General features: G+C 46.8%; 1 protein-coding gene across 2 annotated transcripts in view; it reads left to right on the top strand.

Annotated features, from left to right (window-relative positions):
* The window catches only part of LOC119445932 (uncharacterized), a 276,735-nt gene that overhangs the window by 42,027 nt on the left and 215,882 nt on the right, over nucleotides 1-18,826 (top strand). For both annotated transcript variants that reach the window (XM_037710238.2, XM_037710237.2), the window contains exon 3: nucleotides 18,009-18,282. In XM_037710238.2, the coding sequence (XP_037566166.1) occupies nucleotides 18,009-18,282 (274 nt within the window). The remainder of the gene's footprint in view (nucleotides 1-18,008; nucleotides 18,283-18,826) is intronic.

Genomic DNA, 18,826 nt, shown 5'->3' with positions numbered 1-18,826 from the left:
TGTATCGCGAAATGAAAACACGTATATAGAGCTGCGCTCAAATTTAGCATTAGGGAGTATCGTAATCGTCGGGAATTTTTTTTAAGTTTTTTGTTTAGCCATTCGGTGTGTATCACTGGGTGTGTACACGTTCTTGACCAATGTTCGAGAATTGGTAGGTATTACGCGCGGTGCTGCGCTTGATAATCAGGTAAATTGAAAGAATAAGTTGATTGCAGTTATTTTTGTCTACATCGCCATTTTGAAATGCGACAACGCAGAACTACAATTTTATGACGATTCCTTTTAACTTCTCAGTATAAACACGTGTCGTAAAGTTGGTATCTATGAAGATAATTAATGTATTTAGTAGCTCAATTAGTAAATGGATTACTTTTGTTTTTCTTCGAAATAATGGTCGCCTGGGCAGATCATTCCTCTGTAGTGACATAATTAGAGTAACTTAATGCAGCTGCCATGCCTTAACCCGCCACACCAACGTCCCGCGTCTGGTACCTTGACGTAGCGCGTCGCCTGATTCTGTAATGGCGTGGGTGACCCTTCTTGTCCGGATTGTTAGACAGAGAAACACTCCAGCACTCTGTGTGAGAATGTACACCTTTCAACAGTCGTAGTTCTGTGCTGCTTGAGCAAGTTCCTGCGGCTTTATCTTTCTCGAACTGCGCTCACTGATTTCTGGTTTCCGAACGGCCGAGCTTCAACTCGACACAAGGCTCACGAAGCTGTCTTAGAATGCTTCTCAACTGCGTCACTCGACTCACGTCTCTCTCTTTGCGTGACGTGACCTGACGTGATGTGTTGTGCTGTGCCACCTTCTTCTATCTTTTCCTTCTTTCTTTCCTCTTTGTCAATCAGGCGGACGTGGTGCCTCTTTCAGGAGGCAGCTGTTTGCCTACTTCTCTTTCTCTGTACACGTGGTGTTTGTATGTTTCTGCGATGAATAACAACAACTTCTAGGAAACCCCATGTGTCATAAACTTGTGTCGAAAGTATAGCGTTCTGTGCAGCCGAAGGATAATTTGGACCCTGTCCGCTTGTTCGACAATCTGTGAGCCCATATTTTATTCATTATTATCCGAAGAGAAAATTAGCTATCTTCGTAGACATTGGTAAGCAATAAATTGAGGAGGGAGAGGGGAATGAAGGGGTGGGGGGAGGGGGGCAAGCTCGCTGTGCTTACAAAGTGTTGCACAGTCTCTAGACTCGTGCACCAACGCTCACAACGTTCGGCAAGGCCCACTTGCGTCACAGCGCCCTGGTGTTTGTCTTCTGCGCTCCTGACATTTGACCTTCATGCAGATAAACAGTGCCGCTATTTCAACACTAACCATTGTGTCTTGCTCGCTTTCCGTCTATTACTTTTTTATGCCCTGATCGAGGGTGCTCTAATACTAAGGATTCGGAGAGCTAGAATCGCCGCGGGCCGCCCGAATACGTAATGTGAGTTAGCACTGTTGGCACATATAGTCTGCACATGCGGGATCAGAAGAAACAATACTCCGCGAGCAATCTGTCTGAGTTAGCTGCGCCGTCATTTGGAACTTGCCACGAGAGAAGTTGCAACGACCGTATCCAATTCGACATTAATCTTGTACGGGTCAGACACTGCCACTAATTATGCATTGCCGCGAGAAAGCCCCTAATTTGATAGGTTCCGTGGTCGTTGCGGGCGCGTATGGTATTTTTCAACCACTCGTGGATCCTCTTCGCCCTCCTATCAAACTGTGTGTAGCCACTAGCGACATTGTGAGCTGGAGCTATGTGGCAATGCGAAGTACCCATGCTCTACGTTAGCTTAGCTGAACTTGCCGCCTTCGATGACGCTCACAGTGTGTCTTCAGCTAAGTTGTTGGCTCCCCGTTCACTTATGAAGCAGATCACGCGGCCGTACATTCAATCTTTCCGTCCGGGAAAGAGTGGATCAGGTACAATGCAGAGGATTACCTTATTACCACACAGCTGATGCGGAAGCATGGCATGACTAAGATTTTATAATTATATGCTGCAAGCTGAACTGGCGTGTACACCCACGCTCAAAAAGGCGCGGACAAGGGGTTCTGCGAAAAAAAAAAGAGAAAAATAAACGAATTTTTCGGAAACCGTGACTGACAACACAAAACTGCATTGCCATTTTAGCAATTCCTCGTCGTCTGAACTGCAGTCTTCAGTTTCAAGTTACGTTTTGAGGAATTGAGGGAGTTCGGGCTTTTCGCAGATCCCTTAGTCCGCTTGTTCTTGGTCACAGTTGTACTTACCCATTCTTCGGCGTATTTGTGAAAGGGCTGCGCTCGGAAACCTTTGTCCCTGGCAGCATACTTCCATTTAGATTGTTTAAAATACCTTCTATCGTGACGATGCGAAGCTGTCCAGTTAGTGACTCCCGAAGTATACGTGCGTATGCTTCGTGTTTCACACCTGCTCGCGGATACGCCATGCCTATGCCGCCGCCTCGTTTGGCTAGAAATGATGGCACATGCTATGAAATACCATGATACTCGTGTAGTAAACCGGTGGTTTTGTTGCGACGACGAAGTTTATTGTCGTCGTTAAGGATCTAGCCTTGAGTTACGTGCAAGGGCGTGTAACACCATATGTGTAAAACATGAAATCATCCTCACACGAGGAGTAGCCGGTGCCGCATTCGAGCTCCAGCATCTATTTTTCGAGCGAAGTGTTTCGAGCGAACAAGTGTCGGCGGTGGTGTCACGCTAAAACCCTATCGAAAACCGGTCTAAAACTCGCGTCTCGTTCACTTGGTATATACCAAAACTGGCATGGAAGGGTACGAATGTATGACTAACATGACTGATAGGTCATGACAACAATAATATAACATGCTCGTCACTTATGTCATGATTAAGGATAATAAAATCATGTGTGGCGCATACCAGCATTGGATGTGTATATTTTTGTCTTTGTTTCTCATCGATGTCTATTTTCATTCACCGTATGTGCTCATAGGCACGGTCCTACAAGCCAACTGAGGCTCAGACCGGTCTGATTGTGTTGCTCTGCATTTTTTGGTGGCAATAAACACTATTATTATTATTATTATTATTATTATTATTATTATTATTATTATTATTATTATTATTATTATTATTATTATTATTATTATTATTATTATTATTATTATTATTATTATTATTTCGTCTCTCTATTGGGTGTTGCTGCTGTGTTGTTGCTCAATATGTAGCTGTTTATCCAGTTTTTGTTTTTTCTTCAATTCTTTCATCCCAAATTTTTGGGTGTAGTTGCTTTACATTTTTTCCTTTGTTTTTCTTTCTCTGTGCACTCACACTCACACCTCAGTGTTGTTCCTAGACACGTTAGATAAATTAATCATTGATTGATTGATTGATTGATTGATTGATTGATTGGGTTCAAGGCAGCGCATGCAGCTCCACTCTGCTATCAGATGATAAATGTGCACAAACACTACAAACATAAGTGCAGTAGTACAAGATACTTCTTATCAACATAGTCGTTCGGTTCCTCTGTGTTTCCGCTTATACAGCTTCTAATGCTAACGAGACGCTCTTCATAGTCGCCTCCCACGGTTGAACGACCTATAATTGGCTGTGGTGTACGAGTATACAACTGAGTTCGCGGAGATCGTTCGTTCTGCGCTCATCCCGCAGCGTTTTCGCGATTGAAGAATTGGGCTCATTCACCGCACATTTATCACTTTTTGTGTCGTTTATCTATCTTATATCTCCCCAATGATGGGAGTAAAGTTTAAGTATATACCGGCATATAGGTGGGCGGAGTGGGAGGAGGGACCTGATGCGGTCAAGCTGAAAATCGACCTCCGGGAAAGAGGTATCGAGCCGCGCAATCAAGCTCACTCGCAGTTGTGCTGAGATGAGAGAGATAGAAAAAAAAAGAAGGAAACCCCATTGACGAGCCATATGAGGAGGCGTCTCTTTCTATATATGCTGCATAGTTAAAAATCACACGAAATAAAGAGAGTGAGAAATGCGAAGGAAGATCAAAAACTTTTTTTTTTTAATGTGACATCTGTTCTCGTCGTCTTTATTATTCGCCGCTTTCCTGGCCTTTGTCTCGTTCGGTGTTTTGTCTGTACCCCGAGAGCTTCCTTTCCCAGACTTGGCCCAGCCCTTTCGTAAAGCGTGCTTCCCTTCTTTTTTCTTCTTCTCTCTCTCTCTCTCGTGTAGCGCCACTTCTTATCATATTCAAAGAAAGATAAAGAACACTGTGTCATTCGCTACATGTGGGCCTGCTCTTCTTTTTTCTTTAACGAATAAGTGTACATACGTCTCCTCGGCTCTTTCAGATGTACTCGTGTCGGCTCCACAGGAGGTGATAGAGAACACATAGAACGCGAAGTCAGACAATGCCCGCGCTCTAACTCCGAGGCATTGTTTCGTTTTTCCCCGTTTCCCCTTTTTTCTTTTCTTATTTCCGTACATTACTCGTCCATCGTCTCTCGGTATAAAGAAGTGGGCCGCGGAAAATGGGATCGCTGATCACTCAGGCTTATGATTCGCGGGCGGTGCGGGCAGCCGCCTTGACTCGTCTCGTCTCTCTACTTGTTTTATATATTTATATATATATATATCGATGCTCCTATACGCAGGTTTGTTCTTGTCTTTCTTTAGGGTAAGGATGGATCTATGGAGTTTCTAAGAGCGCGAGTCAAGTAAGAGCGAGGCTTTTAGGCTGTCGGATGCTTGTACTTGTGTTACTTGCGGGAGGCTTCGGGATTAAGCGCTGTCAGTCAATGATCTTTATCTATAGTTTCTTCGTTCTTTCAACATGTATGTATTTTTTATCCTTTCTTGGTATGCGTACCTAATTTTTTTTGTCCGTTATTCGTGAAGCATGAGAATCGAGCGGTGGCTTCGCGTGGTTGTTGCTATACGTTCCGCTAGAAACTTTCTTTCCAGGAGAGTTCATTCGTGTGAACGGGAGCGCAGCTGAGGGCGGCTAATCAGTTAATGCAGCTGACAGCGCTAACGCGTGGAACGGAAGTCCGTATGCCCAAGGCGAAACCGGCGAGTTGAGAGAGAGAGAGCGAAAGAGAGAGAAAAGTTTAATGATACGAAATGCAGAGAGCTCGGCCTGATGTGCATTGAGTTCGTTTCTTATCAGGTGGGAACTGCTTACTGCTATGTTACGTTCATAGCCGCTGAAGGTGTCCTTGTTTTCTTTTGTTTTATTTTTTTGTATTTTTTGTAATTGAAGTTCGCTTCATTATTCAAGTCACTTACGAGATTAGTTGCTAGTAAAGGTCAGACGAACGTTCTGTGTACTCCTACTTAGTGACGTTTTGTTAACTCCATTGACCTTGAATGTTGACCTTGTAATGCCTAAACACACTTCCAGAGAAAAGAAAACCGGAAGCAATTTTTTTTTCACTTTTATTTCTGGCTCTGTAAGTACATATGTACAAAAAAGAAAGGAAAGCATGTGAAATGGTATCTCAGTTAAAACAATTTAGTATATTGAATAAAAATTAGTAAATAATTTTTTTAACTATCCAGAGCTGGAACTTCGCTACAGCATACAAAAACACATCAGCTCCGGGTTAAGTTTCCCGCGCTTAAATACGCATTTTGAGGCGTTAAACTAGGCCCATCAATGTGACAATGATTTACGTTATGATTTACAGGGTCAGTTAAACAAATGCTTACTGAGTGTCGTCTGGGCACTCGCGAGTTAGATTCTGAGCTCGTATTTACGAAAAAAGTTCTTGCTCTTGAAACTGCTCGTAAGAGCAGATGCCAGCTGTAGTGTCCTATATTCGCTACATTTAGCCAAGTCTCTACAGTCGGTCGACAGCTGTGTTTAGAGGGAAATTTTTTTCTATACTCGCTATACCTAACCAAGTCTGTGAAGAAAGTTGGCAACCATGTAAGCAGACCAACGGCGGATTAAAGTAGCCGTGAATGTTCTAATCGTCTCCATATCGTAGAGTCAATCCGTACCTCTCAAGACACAACACCAGCGAATCCTGATATAGACCATATTATTAGCCAAAGAGGCCGGCGAACGGCAAACAGAACTTAAGAACGAAAGTTCGACCCCTGTGCGAAGCGCATGTGCTAAGCCTCTCGATGCAGCCGCATCTATGGGTAATGTCGAACCAAAGAAGGGAGTATGAAGTGACATGCCAGGCATCATTAGTCCGCCCTATACTTAGCCTTGTACTTTCTCGCACAGGTGTCGACAAGCAGCTGTAGCCCGGACAGATGTTTATAGTGCTGCAAGTGCACTACTGTGCTGTCCCACCTGTGACCGATTGTAATTGTGTCCGTGCTTCTTACTTTCTCTCTCTCTACTTTGCTGTCAATTTACCTCCTCCTCCTCCCCCTCTCCCCAGCGTAGGGTAGCAAACCAGATCTTCCCATCTGGTTAACCTCCCTGCTTTTCCCCTTTCTTCCGTCTCTCTCTCTCTCTCTCTCTCTCGCACAGGTGTGAAGTCATCTTTTTAAGTAAGCTCGTGTGATCTGATGTAACAGCGCTTTTCCTTGCACATCGTTACGCGCATTCCACGCGACGCACCGAATATCCGCATTGTGAGTTAATTGTGCCGTGTGCACGAGTCTATAGAACCTGTACTTTTCCCCAATGCATGGAAGGCCGACAGAGGTTGGCAGATATACTCTTGGCCGTTTAGGCAGCCGACGATTTTCACAAGTCGTCGTATTGGCGTGAGTGTAAATAAAGTTCTCACGCCATCCAGGCCTTACTTGTTCTTTTAAGAAGTAAGGGTCGGGACATTAACTATATATCATGACGGGCAGTAGATCTGCCTGTTAGGCGTGCTTTGCCTCTTCCCTCTCTCGTGATTTCATCAGTCTTGCTTGTTTTCATGTCTCCAATTCCCGTCTCCCAGCGTAGAGTAGCGGGTTAGAAAAAAATTGGGCAGAATTCATCTAACGGTTGTCTGTCGACGGTAATGCGTTAGCACTGAATCAATGTATATAGCCACACAACGTATTGCCGCCGTCGAAACGAGTTATGTATGAGGCGTGTATTGCAACTGGACTCCTCTCTCGCGGTGCTTTGTGGACACACTGCGCCGCCTAGTGGCACTGCCGAGAAGCCCGCGCGTGTCCTCCGAGATCAGAAGCATGGCGCGCCGGTGCCTGCGAAAGCTGAGAATTATTCCCTCGCTTGCCGCACATTTAGCGGCACGTACTCCAAGTTGGCGAGACGTCGTTCATTCAAGAGCCGTACACACCTACTGGCACATACTCCGTGATCCAAGTTGGCATTAAAGATGTTCATTGAAGACCAGCACAGACCACGTGGCTCACACCCAGTGCTCCAAGTCGGCGTCAAAGAGCTTCTTCGAACAGCGCTGCATACCCAGCCCCGCATCCACAGTGAGCCATGTCTACGTTGAAGAAGTTCGTGAAGAGCGGCAAGTATGTACCGCCGTCAGCACGCCTAACATGAACGCTCCGAAGCTTGGCCTGGACCGGCTTGGACTGACGCGCCAGCGCCGCGAACTGTTGTGCGCTGTTATCTCGTTATGTTTGCGGCTGCTGACGATAGCTGGAGCGCAGCTCGATTTGGACTGGTCGACTTGTCTTTCGCTTGTGTCTGATCGGCAGAGAGAGTGCGCTCACTTGTCAGGTGCGTTTACGCCACGTTTCGCCACGTTTCGCTTGTGGCTGCGGTCTCACGCGCGCCATATTTGCCGAGATAAGCAAACCGCAACGTCTTTTCGAGGCGCGCGTGAGACCGCAGCCGCGCCGATATCGCGGCCTATAGGACAATCCAGGCCAATCGCACGAGGCGAAACCGAACGCCGGCTTTTCGAACGTGTACAAGATAGCGGCCCTGGCTGTCGCTATACTTTAGCCACCACACTGCCGCTTTCGGGGATACGATCACTTTGGCGACGTTTCGCGTGACTCGGCACCGCACGCGTCGATGTATACGACCGACAGCGTTCCTGGAACTGTGCCAAGTTCGCTATCTACGCCCAGTGCGAGATACGCTATCAGCCGTCTAATGACGCGTCTGGTGCAGATTCGCAAGAAATCTCGCGATGTCCGAAAAAGATCGCTCGAGAATATCGCCATTGAATAAATCTTACATTTTCTTGGCAACACACACACTCTATTAGCCTTGTTCAGCTTCCTAACTAGGCTTGTACCCATGGACTGGCGTTTCATATGCACTTACATGCATATTTACATGCACACACTGACGACCATTTAGCGTCAATGAGCTGGAATCGGTGGTAGTCAGTGCAGTGGGCGTGACGAGATAGTTTGTACGATGTGCCGGAGTGCATAATTATTTCCGTTCAGGAAGTCTGCCATAATGAAATGCGCTTGATAGGAGTAGTTGACGAAAGGCGCTTGATCAAAGCCCGTTAGCTCGCTTACTGGTTAGCTCGCTTAATACCTGCAATCGTTCGCGAAGACTCTGCACCACGAAATGCTTCGGTAGGAAGCTTTTTTTTTTTCTTTCATGGCTTGCGGGGCCTATCAAGAGATCGCATTTTGCTCGACGCTCTTGCTCTTCTAAATGCTAGAACCCTTGGTAGTTACGTGATCTAGTTCGAGTTATACTAAGCGTTAAAATAACCACACCTTCATATGCATCTGCTTAGCGCAGTCGAAAGTTGTAGTTCGCGTTATACCAGAGCGCGTAAAGAAGGAACAGAAAAACTTCGTAAGCACATGCTCGGATTCCTGCATGCATGAGGGACCACGTTGTGAAGGCACTTCCTTGCGTATTAGCCACGCTTGTCAGCACGGGTTAGGTCCTGCGGTCGAAACTTCTTTCGCGCCACATCTTGTGTTCCGAAGTAACCGCCGCTGCCTCCACCCTCCCCTAACCTTTACTTAAGAAGCACTTCTTTTTAGCGCTATTTCTTGCAGACTCTCTTAGGCATTTGCTGAAGCCGTACTTTGCGGTCGCTCTGCCTTACGTTCGATCGGCTATTCAATATTCTTCTCTTTATTCACGAACCGCCAACCTAGACGGGATGTGCCTGCAGCAATTTTCTTTCTTTTTTTTTTTCAGTCGGGCAAGCATGAGCGCGTGGTATATGTTGCCTTTCGATAGTGTCACACTGGCATTTTCCGGCAACGTATGAGTTGAGTCGTGACTTATAAGCCTCATGTTAGGTTTTCTATACTATGTGAATATCTTATGATGGCCCTTATGCGCCCGTGTACTTCAACAACCCTTTGTTTTGTTTCTTCTGTCAGCAATCAACGTTGCTAAATTATATTTTTTAGTTAAGTTAGATTCGTTAACTTTATCTGCATGCATACAGTGACTGCGTTAGTCAGGCGGAGCAATCGCCGACATTACAGCAAGGATGGTCACGCCTGCCTATCTTTAACCCACGCCGTTACGCGTCATTCATTCTCGTGCTGATTTTTTGTTGATCCTGCGAGCTTCGTTAAGCTCATAGCTCCGTATATTCTCTGTTGTTGGTAGTAGGTTCTTCCTTTCCGGCTCATTGCTAGCCCTCCTCGATATCTCTATGGGATCCATCCAACACTCTTAAGCGCGCCTGCTCTGGAGAATAAGAAGCAGATAACCAACATGCGCGGCTATTAAGTTAATTTCTCCCACAGCGCAAGCAGCGGCACTGCGACACGCTGCGACATTTTCCCGTTTCCTTCTTAGAGAGAATCATAGAGCAGGGAACCGATCTTTCTTTTTTGTTCTAACTCAGCGGATTTGTCGCTTGCCATATATGTAGCAAAAAAAGAAAAAATATGAAAAAAATTCTGAGCCCTTCCGCTACTGTGAAAATGGAATTAGCCAGCGAAGCTGAGACTATGGTGGGTCTGCTGTAGTGAATATTGCGCCACGATGAGAATGGGCGTATCGTCGTTGGGCATATCGCCAAACCGAACATGTCTATCGTGAACGTTTCGATGTCTTTCGTAAGTGTTGCAGGGGGAACGTACACAGTCACGATCACCGTACCGTCAAAGCGTTTTATTAAAGACGGTTACGCCAAACGCGGCGCGCACACATGCGTTAACGGGCTCACGTGGTCGTCAGAGTGACCTACGTCGCGTAATGAAGATGCAAACGTAAGATCCGGCGAAAACCGCGGTGTAATGCACACTTTTTTACAATTCTAAGGTTGAAAACGAAGCCAACCCGGCGTTTTCATACGTCTCCACGAGGTGGCGCGACGTGTCTGAAATTGTTGTAGACTACACTGCCGGTTTCCTACGGACGCAGTCTCCTGGAACCTAGCCCATAACAGCTTTGCTGTAAAAGGGGCTTCAAATAAATGCATGCGGCCTTGTGCGATACAAGTACTGCTGCAGCGTTGAGTGAGCGCATTTGTTGTCCGTTATCTTGCTTCTTCAAGGTCGTGTTCGTTGAAATCCTGCATCAGAAATCATCACCAGACAGAAGTATGACGTACTGGCAACGTCGCAGGATTTCGAGAGGGCAGATTGTGCTCTTGAGAGAGCGTGAACGTCGAGGTCTGAGCGTGTCCGCGGTACTCCTTTTGCACGGAACGGTCGTTCTCGATCGTTTACTTTCGGGAATACAATAACTTTCGCGAGATTCGTCTACTATCACCCATCTGCGCGGTGAACGCGTTTTTCTTGAGCGCGTGGTTTAGCAAGAGTCCCCACTCTGGTGTCATCAGTAAGAGCTATCATAACAGAAAAAAAAAGTTTAATGAGGCACACTGACTATTCTCAAATATTCAATTGCGGTTACTATAACGATGAACTCCACGTGTCAAATTTAGACCGATATGGTGTGGAATATAATAGTGCCGAGTGGTTTCACCTGACTTCATTCACCGCAGCGCGGAGTAGTCAAGGCGACGCGTTCTGTTCCCGCCACATCGCTCGTGCGTGCCCATACATTGCCTTCTCACTGCGTTCTCTTTTCCACTTTCGCCTACTTTCGCCTCTTTTCCACTTTCGCCACTTTCGCCACTTTCGCCTACCTTCGACTTGGATGCCATCGCGAGGAAGAGATTACTGACAACCGTAGCGGCGGGAAAAAAAAAAAGAAAACGCAGCGGTGAACCGTTGCACGCTGGTGCTACCTGGAATCGGGCGGTCAAAATTAGATTAAATTCCGGGGTTATACGTGGCAGAACCACGATATGATTATGAAACACGTCGTACAGTGAGTGACTCCATATTGATTGATTGATTCTTTATTGATTTATCACAATACATGTGATGGGAGGTGACGGGAAAAGCCATTCAAGGATGGCTTGAGGCAGTCCTTAATTTTGTCCATCTGGGATTCTTTAACGGGCACCCTAACTTTGAGTACAGGAGCGCTTTTGCATTTCGCTCCAATCGATACACGGTCGCCGTGGTCAGGGTCGTACCCGCGACCTCGAGCTGAGCAGCGCAACGGCATAGCTACTATACCACGGCGGGTATAATCGGGTCCTGTTAACCCTTTCAGCCCTGAATTTTTTTAACGTGCAGAAAAATTTTTCTTCGTTTTGCATTGATTTATTATGGCCTAAGAAGCACAAAAATATTTAATTTATTCGAAGTACCACATCAGCATAAGATATGGCGTCATGTCCTATATATAGGACACCAGGGGTTAGTGGTTGTAAAGAGCAATATGAAGTATTTCGAAGTTGCATATTATTCTCGGCTGTATCACACATTTAAGTGTATAAAAACTTGCATGATGGTGATTTGACAGTGGTTCTTTTGCATCAGAGGCATCAAAAATATTCTTTGTGCTGGTTATACACGGCTCATCATTGCACTTGAATGGCCTCTATCTTTGATAGTCGCTTTGTCGGATGTGTTCTCGTCATAGATAGTCAATTCTTCTACTGTACAGAAATTATTGCTCCCCAAGCCTGCAAAAGCAAACTATATCCCGCTTTTCATCGTCATCCTCTTCTACCTCCAACACGCAGACATCCTTCATCATTGCACTTGAAAGGCCTCCGTCTACTTGATAGTCGCTTTATCGGATGTATTTTTGTCATAGATGGCCAAATCTCGTCTATTGTGAAGCAATTACTGCTCCTCAAGCCTGCAAAAGCAAACTGTGTGTAGCACCTACCGACGCCGCAACGCGGCGATGCTAAGGTTGGCGCTCTCGGCCGGCGCCTTGGTGCCGGCTGCAAAAGACGACGAAAATAAAGTTGAGCGGCGCGTGCTCGATGCGTGAGCATGGCACGCGCTAGTCTGTTCTAAAAGCATGCTGCGCTGGTCCTCTTGTTCTGGCGCTCCGATGCGACCCCTCGGTTCCGGACACGTGTATCCTGGTTTTCATCGTCATCTACCTCCAACACGCCCACTTCCTTCATTATTGGACTTGAATGGCTTCCATTCACTTGATAGTCACTTTGTCAGATGTATTTTCGCCATATATGACAAATTCTTCGTCTACTGTGCAGCAATTACTGCTCCCCTAGCCTGCAAAAGCAAACTGTATATCCTGCTTTTCATCGTCATCGTCTTCTGCCTCCAACACGCACACTTCCTATAGTGCAGCAAACAAATTTGGGTCCTTGATACACATACTTATTACTATAGGAGGCCCCATTCCACTGAATACAGAAGCTGAGGCTGACTTACCGCCTGGGGAATAATAGCACAAGAAATCGGAAGCTGTTACAAGCAACAGCGTCCTCACTGTACATTCAACTTATTCAGGGCCTTGACAACCATTGAGCCCTTGTGTCCTATATTTAGGACACGCAGATCATGGCGTGCTGCGTGCTATGCGCAGATAAGAAGCAAAAGTTCCCGATATAAAAACACTCCTAACCATATCAGAAACAACACACAAAATTACGATCGCTACTCAGACAATAGGTATTGAGTAAAATATTATCAAAAGACGTGGATACTGCTTAAGTCGTGTTTCTTGCCTTCCGCCATTTTGATTTCACCTCTAGGGATTTCTGAGGAAGACAAGGATGAAGAAACTGTTGCCTATGCTGGTGCAGGGGAATAGAGAATAGCTCAAATTCTTTTATGAGTTTTCTAACCATTTGCGTAACGATTAAGAACAATTTCTGTTCGTGTCCTTTTTATAGGACGCCAGGGCCTAAAGGGTTAAAGCTTTAGGTCGTGTATAGCATTGGTCTCAACATACACACATTGACTCTACCCTTCCTCTCACACTACATACGTACGCTGCGAGAAAAAAAAAGTAATAATGATATCGAGCAGGCAGTATCAGGGACGCAGCCGCATGTGGGGCGCGCGAAAGGCCTGGTACTTGCTCCAGACGATGTTTGAGGACTATGTAGGTTACAGAAGTGTCGTAGCCAAGTGCACCTGTTACGGTTATTCACGCATTAGAAATGCTTACATGCCTAACTTGTGCTACAGCTGTATAGTGGTTGTCGTAAGGTATAATTTTGCAATCGCGCTCGCTCCCTATTCATAGTGGGCCCACTTGTTTTTCAGAGGGTGTTTGGGCACAAGGGTAATGGAAAGAAAGTTTGATGGATTATCCCTACAATGGCTAAGTGAGTTCTCTCAAACGCGACTACTCCTGCTGGGATCGGCAAACGTGCCGACGAGCTATACCTCTCTGAACGCCGAGATAGAGGCTAAAATTTAGCTCCGATTACATCATGCGTGGCGCAACAATGGCCTCATCTGTGCACGGGACACATGTATGGTCGACTTAACGGCTTCTTTCAATCCTCTGCACAACGATACCAAAGCAAGGCGCGTGGGTAGTACGGTTGCTAAGATATAAGCGATAATGATATATAACATGTTTTCATTGCACGCGGTTTTCGCGAGCGACCCCTTTGACTGCTTTTAAAGACGTTTCCCGCCAAAAGAAAGAAAAGATGATTTTTTTTTTTGTGGCATCCATGGGGGGTTTCTAAAGCTTTGCTAGTGATTCTGCGGCTGACGTTTAAGGCCCGATGTGCGTTTGCTGCTTCCACCCCTCACCTCGCGCCCAGTATTGCTTCTCCGAAATTTCAATGTTTGGAAGTAGCGGAGTATATATAGTACGAAGCCAACGAGAATCGTACTATTACAGCTGTCTTCCTGAGGAAATGGCGATAGAACCCGCGCAACCGAGCGCGTTTAAAAGTCTGCCGGCTGATTGAAAGCCAGGAGACACGGCGAGAAAAAAACGAGCGAATAGGAAGGAGGTTTAAGGATAGAAATGCGAGATGGGTACAAACAAAATCAAAACAAGTTTAAAGGCGTCGAGCGGTGTTTCGACAACTCTGCGCCCGCGGCCTCTCTCTGCGTGTGCGTGTCTCACACGCGCGTATAATCGAAAAGTCGAGAAGCCGAGACGGAGGGACCATCTCGTTTTCCACTGGCGCTGTCGGCTTTATATATACCTGGGAATGACGCGAGAGGGGCGGAAATTTTTTTTTCGAAGCAGCTCAACCAACCCACTGCACGCTCTGTCGAAGCTGTCATGTGCAAGCTTTGTGAAGAGGCGATGGAGAAGGACGACTTGAACGCGCGATGAGGAATGGGTAAGAGACGCTTCTTTCAAAGAAAAATATAAACACTAAAACTGAACGAGTAATCAAGGTACCGTCGGTGCAGGCAGGTACTGGAGACCTTGCATGACGCGCTATGTGTTCGGGTTTCGAGCACTCGAGCGTCGACGCGCGCGGGCGGTTGCGAAATTAATTCGACGCTGCGAAATGAGACTGCGAAGCGAGCGCTTAGTAAGCGGTACAGCAAACAGGCAATATGTGTGGCAACGAGATGTATGCGCTTATGCATTTACACATTTGCGTTTGCATTTCTACGCTTATAACACTCTTCAGTCTCGCTCGACGTAGATTCAGCAGATTGAAACATCTTTGAAAAAAAAAAAAAAAGCTGTTGCACTTTGTTAAACCGCTGTGGAGTGATTTTAAGAGTGTGCGTTCGCGTGTTATACGTTTATTTAGTTCTACGTCGTGCAGTTATGAGGTTTACGTGTTTCCTTACTTTCCTTTGAAATCCGCGGTTTCGCAGCAATTTCGAAGCAGCTAGCGCTCCGATGTGACGGGTAGATGTGGTGATGATTGATCGACCTGCAAAGGATGAAGGCGTGCCTCCTCTCAGTGCTCAAGAAGGCTCACACATTTCGAGATACTATATGGTTGTGCGTGTCTGCGGCTTTACTGTCGGAGCGTTGGATCGCACGGGTAATCGTTTATCTCCGTGGATTGGAAGCTCAGGCTTGTTGGCGCGTTTTAGTATACCGTTCCTTCGCGAGCACGGAGTCGTTATCGAGGATGACGGTTCAGAATTTGCGTCCTGGCTTCTTTTCTTTTCCTTTTTCAAATGGCGATGCACCTTACATGTATAAGCGCCTAACAAAGCTGCCGGTATAACTCAGGCTGCACTGCAACGCCATTTGTTTCGAACTTTCGATGCCGAATAGGGCTTGATGTAAAGCTGCAGCTCTTGGACGGCGGTTAAGCAGAGGAGAAGGAACCATTGCGCGATTAGCGCAGGGAAGACATTCACGGCAAATGCTCGGTGATTTGACATCGAGAAGGAAGCTTAGAACAAGTCGCCCTGAACAAAGCGGGCAGCGTTATTGCTGAAACTAACTTAATTTGAAGTTATATTTGATCCAGTGGACGAATATTGAAATACATTGATAGAATGTCTCCGAAATGCACTTTCAGTGTACTCTCTCATGTACTTTGAATTAACTTTGCATTTTGTATCCCGCCATGCGAAACAGTCTTTTTTTTTCGCCATCATCTCTTATAATTAAAACATGTTCATTTTAGTGCATTGATTTAGCGTGTCTGTATGTAGACTACTATATACTGCACTGTCTGTTCTTCTTCGTTTTCTGTTCGCGCTGTTTTTTTGCCGTGCTGCGTGTTCGCACTAATTGATCGTGTGTTTCACCTGCTTGCAACACGTAAACCAGCAACACTGTTCCTCGCAAATCTTGTGATATGGGGCGTAACGGGGCTCTCAAGCTGCTGCGTGCGGTTTCTTCCCTTGCGTCCACTCTCTACTTTACGAATAGAAAAGTAAAAGAAAAAGCAAGGCCGCATTTCGCCCCCATCGAAATGCGGCCGGGATTTCATCCCGCTCCCTCGGACGTAGCAGCGCACTACCAAAAAGAGCTGTCCTGCTGCCATTGAGTGGGAAAACTACGCTAGCCTCGAGCTTACGTGAGTCCCTTCAGTGCCAGGAAATGTACTTCGTGCAATACGCGAAGTTTCCGCGTATACTAGTCAACTGACAAACGATCCCCAAGCCGCCACCAGGGGCGCGCGCAGCGATTTAACTTCGGGTGCGCCAAGAGGGGATGGGAAAGAGAACAAAGCCGCGACCGAATTAAGCCCCACGGGAGACGCCTGAGCCTTTCTGCCGCTTTCTGTCGTTCACCAATTGCAAGAAATTCAAGAAATAGTACTGCGTTTAAGCTCGTCGTTTAATCACTCCCTTGAGTTCTCCTTCGGAACTGGTTCTGTTTGTTTATCGTTCGCCAACCAAAGGCAAGAAGAACTCGGCCGCGAACGTTCCTGCATTTTCGTGCGGAGGGGCAAACTGTGGCAGAATATAAACGCGTGTCCTTTCAGAACCCCGAGCTCCTATTACATCTCGCAACTTTCGCACATGCCACAGTTGCTTGCAGAAGAAGGAAGAACGAACCGTCAGCGTGATTAGGAGAAAGCGTTGCGCAACACGATTGAAGCCAAGCGCAGCAGCCCAACACGTGATCGTCACGTCATAGCGCGCGGTAAGCTTCAGCGATCCCGCTCGGCAAGCAAAGATACGGCAGTGCAGCCGAACGAGTTCACATCCGTAAAAAAAAAAAAAAAAAAAAAAAAAAAAAAAAAACTACCGGAAACCAAACATTCCCGGTCAATACTCAGACGTCACGTGGTTAGTCAATATTGTGAGGGAAAAGGCAAAGCGAATGGTTTCACGGAGAGTTCCCTGGCTGTGTGACGTAAGCCGATCTTCTGTTGCATTTCCTTCCTCCATGGTTGCTAGCGCGCGAGCTCACACATCTCGCATGCGCTAGTGGAGAGGAGCTGACTACGCGGTAGAGATGAACGGAGCAGGAATTAAGGGAAGTTGTCAGGGCAGCACGGAGGCGTGCCGCGGCACCCAGCGTCACAAGTGCAGCGTTTCACAGCCTCTCCAATTTCTTCTCCCTCCTCCGTGAGCAATTTCCGTCGCTCCGTTCTCTTACCCACAGGTGCACGCGGAGTTCGTATTACAACTATACCTGCACGTGCTTACTTAATAACTTTGGCGTTGCTCTGCTTAAGCACGAGGTCGCGAGATCAGATTCCGGCCGCGGCGGCCTCATTTCGATGTGGGCGAAATTCGAGAACGCCCGTGTCCCGTGCATTGGGTGGCACGTTGAAGAACCCCTGGTGGCCGAAATTAATTCGGAGCCCCCCCCCCCCCCCCCCCCCCACTACGGCGTTTATCATTATCAGATCTTGGTTTTGGCACGCAGAAATCCAGAATATTATTTAATATCACAATGCCGCAACACGTCACCGCGGCTGAACCGCAACTTTGCCAAACGTGACGTCGCCGATGACGGTTCGTCTTTTGTCTAGAATAAAATTTAAAAAAACAGTGAAAAGATAGACACATGACAGGATTTACTTTGTCAAAACGATGTATGCACTTGGTTACACAGGCCCGATATGACGCCCGATTATTAGCTTTTCTTGAAAAAAAAAAGAAAGAAAAAAGAAAAGAAGTTAGTGACGTTTCACATCATGAGCTCGGGTTACGCGCAAGCGTATGGCCCAGCAAACAGCGCGGCGTCGAAGCACAAACGGAAAGGCGACTGAGCTCGGGTTACGCGCAAGCGTATGGCCCAGCAAACAGCGCGGCGTCGAAGCACAAACGGAAAGGGCGCGAACGCGGCGATTCTCTTCTCCACCTCCGGGCGCCTTCCTCCTCCGGTGCTATAGCTTCCCTCGCGGCGACAAACATAATTTCGCCGATTTCACAGATTTCATCTACGCTTGCGCGTAAAAAAAAAAAAATAACAAACGGCTAAAGCGGGGGAACACGTGTTACTAAGATGCCACGTGCCGCCTTCAATTTCCCGCGCAGCCTACGCCAAAAGCTGGGCCTCACCGGCGACGCCACGAAGGCCCCAGACGACGATGGGGACGGCGGCGCCGAGCCGCCATTCTCGGAGGATACCACGCTGCGACGCGACGTCGAGTCCCTGGACGAGCTGGCGCTCAAGCTCGAAGACCTGGCGGCCACTCTGCGCGAGGCGCTGCTGCGTGCTAGCGCCCAGAGCCCGTCACTCGTGGAGCAGACAGCCCAGGGCGCCCACTACTTCGTCCGCTTCCAGCTGCCCATCGTCGCATTCGTGCAGGTCAGTGATTCCGAATCAGTAAAATGTGTTGCTTGGCAAGTTGGTTGAAGACTAAGCGCTAAGCGTGGACAGCTGGGCTATAGTTGGTTGCGAATAGCTTTATGAAACATCGTTCCAGCGCGCAAATAAACACGGACGAGTAGAGAAAGACAGCAAGACTAAGAAGAGTCAGAGATGCACATTAGTGTGATGAGGAAACAAATACTTAAATACTACAAAGGATACATACGCTGGTATTGTAGTAAAGATACAGGGTTATGACGCCCGCACTGTATACTTCCTACTTCTTTTCTTTTTGAATGAATAGTAAAAAAATTTAAGACGAGCTAGATCGACATATTATGTGTCTAGATGTATATCATCGTTTAATGTGTGCCAATATTTGTTGCGTAAGAAAAATCAAAGCCCCTTTCTTAAAGAAAGATGGTTGAACGCGAAACTTTCGCCCATGAAAACTGAATCAAAGTCAATCCAAAGCCAACGACCACGCAACGAACCCAAGAAAGGCTGAGCGACCCGATGCGATGCATATGTGATTTGATTG

Source organism: Dermacentor silvarum, chromosome 3 (genome assembly GCF_013339745.2).
Source record: "Dermacentor silvarum isolate Dsil-2018 chromosome 3, BIME_Dsil_1.4, whole genome shotgun sequence".
Classification (NCBI taxonomy): domain Eukaryota; kingdom Metazoa; phylum Arthropoda; class Arachnida; order Ixodida; family Ixodidae; genus Dermacentor; species Dermacentor silvarum.
The sequence above is the reverse complement of the archived record's forward strand: the minus strand, read 5'-3'. Positions and strand labels throughout refer to the sequence as shown.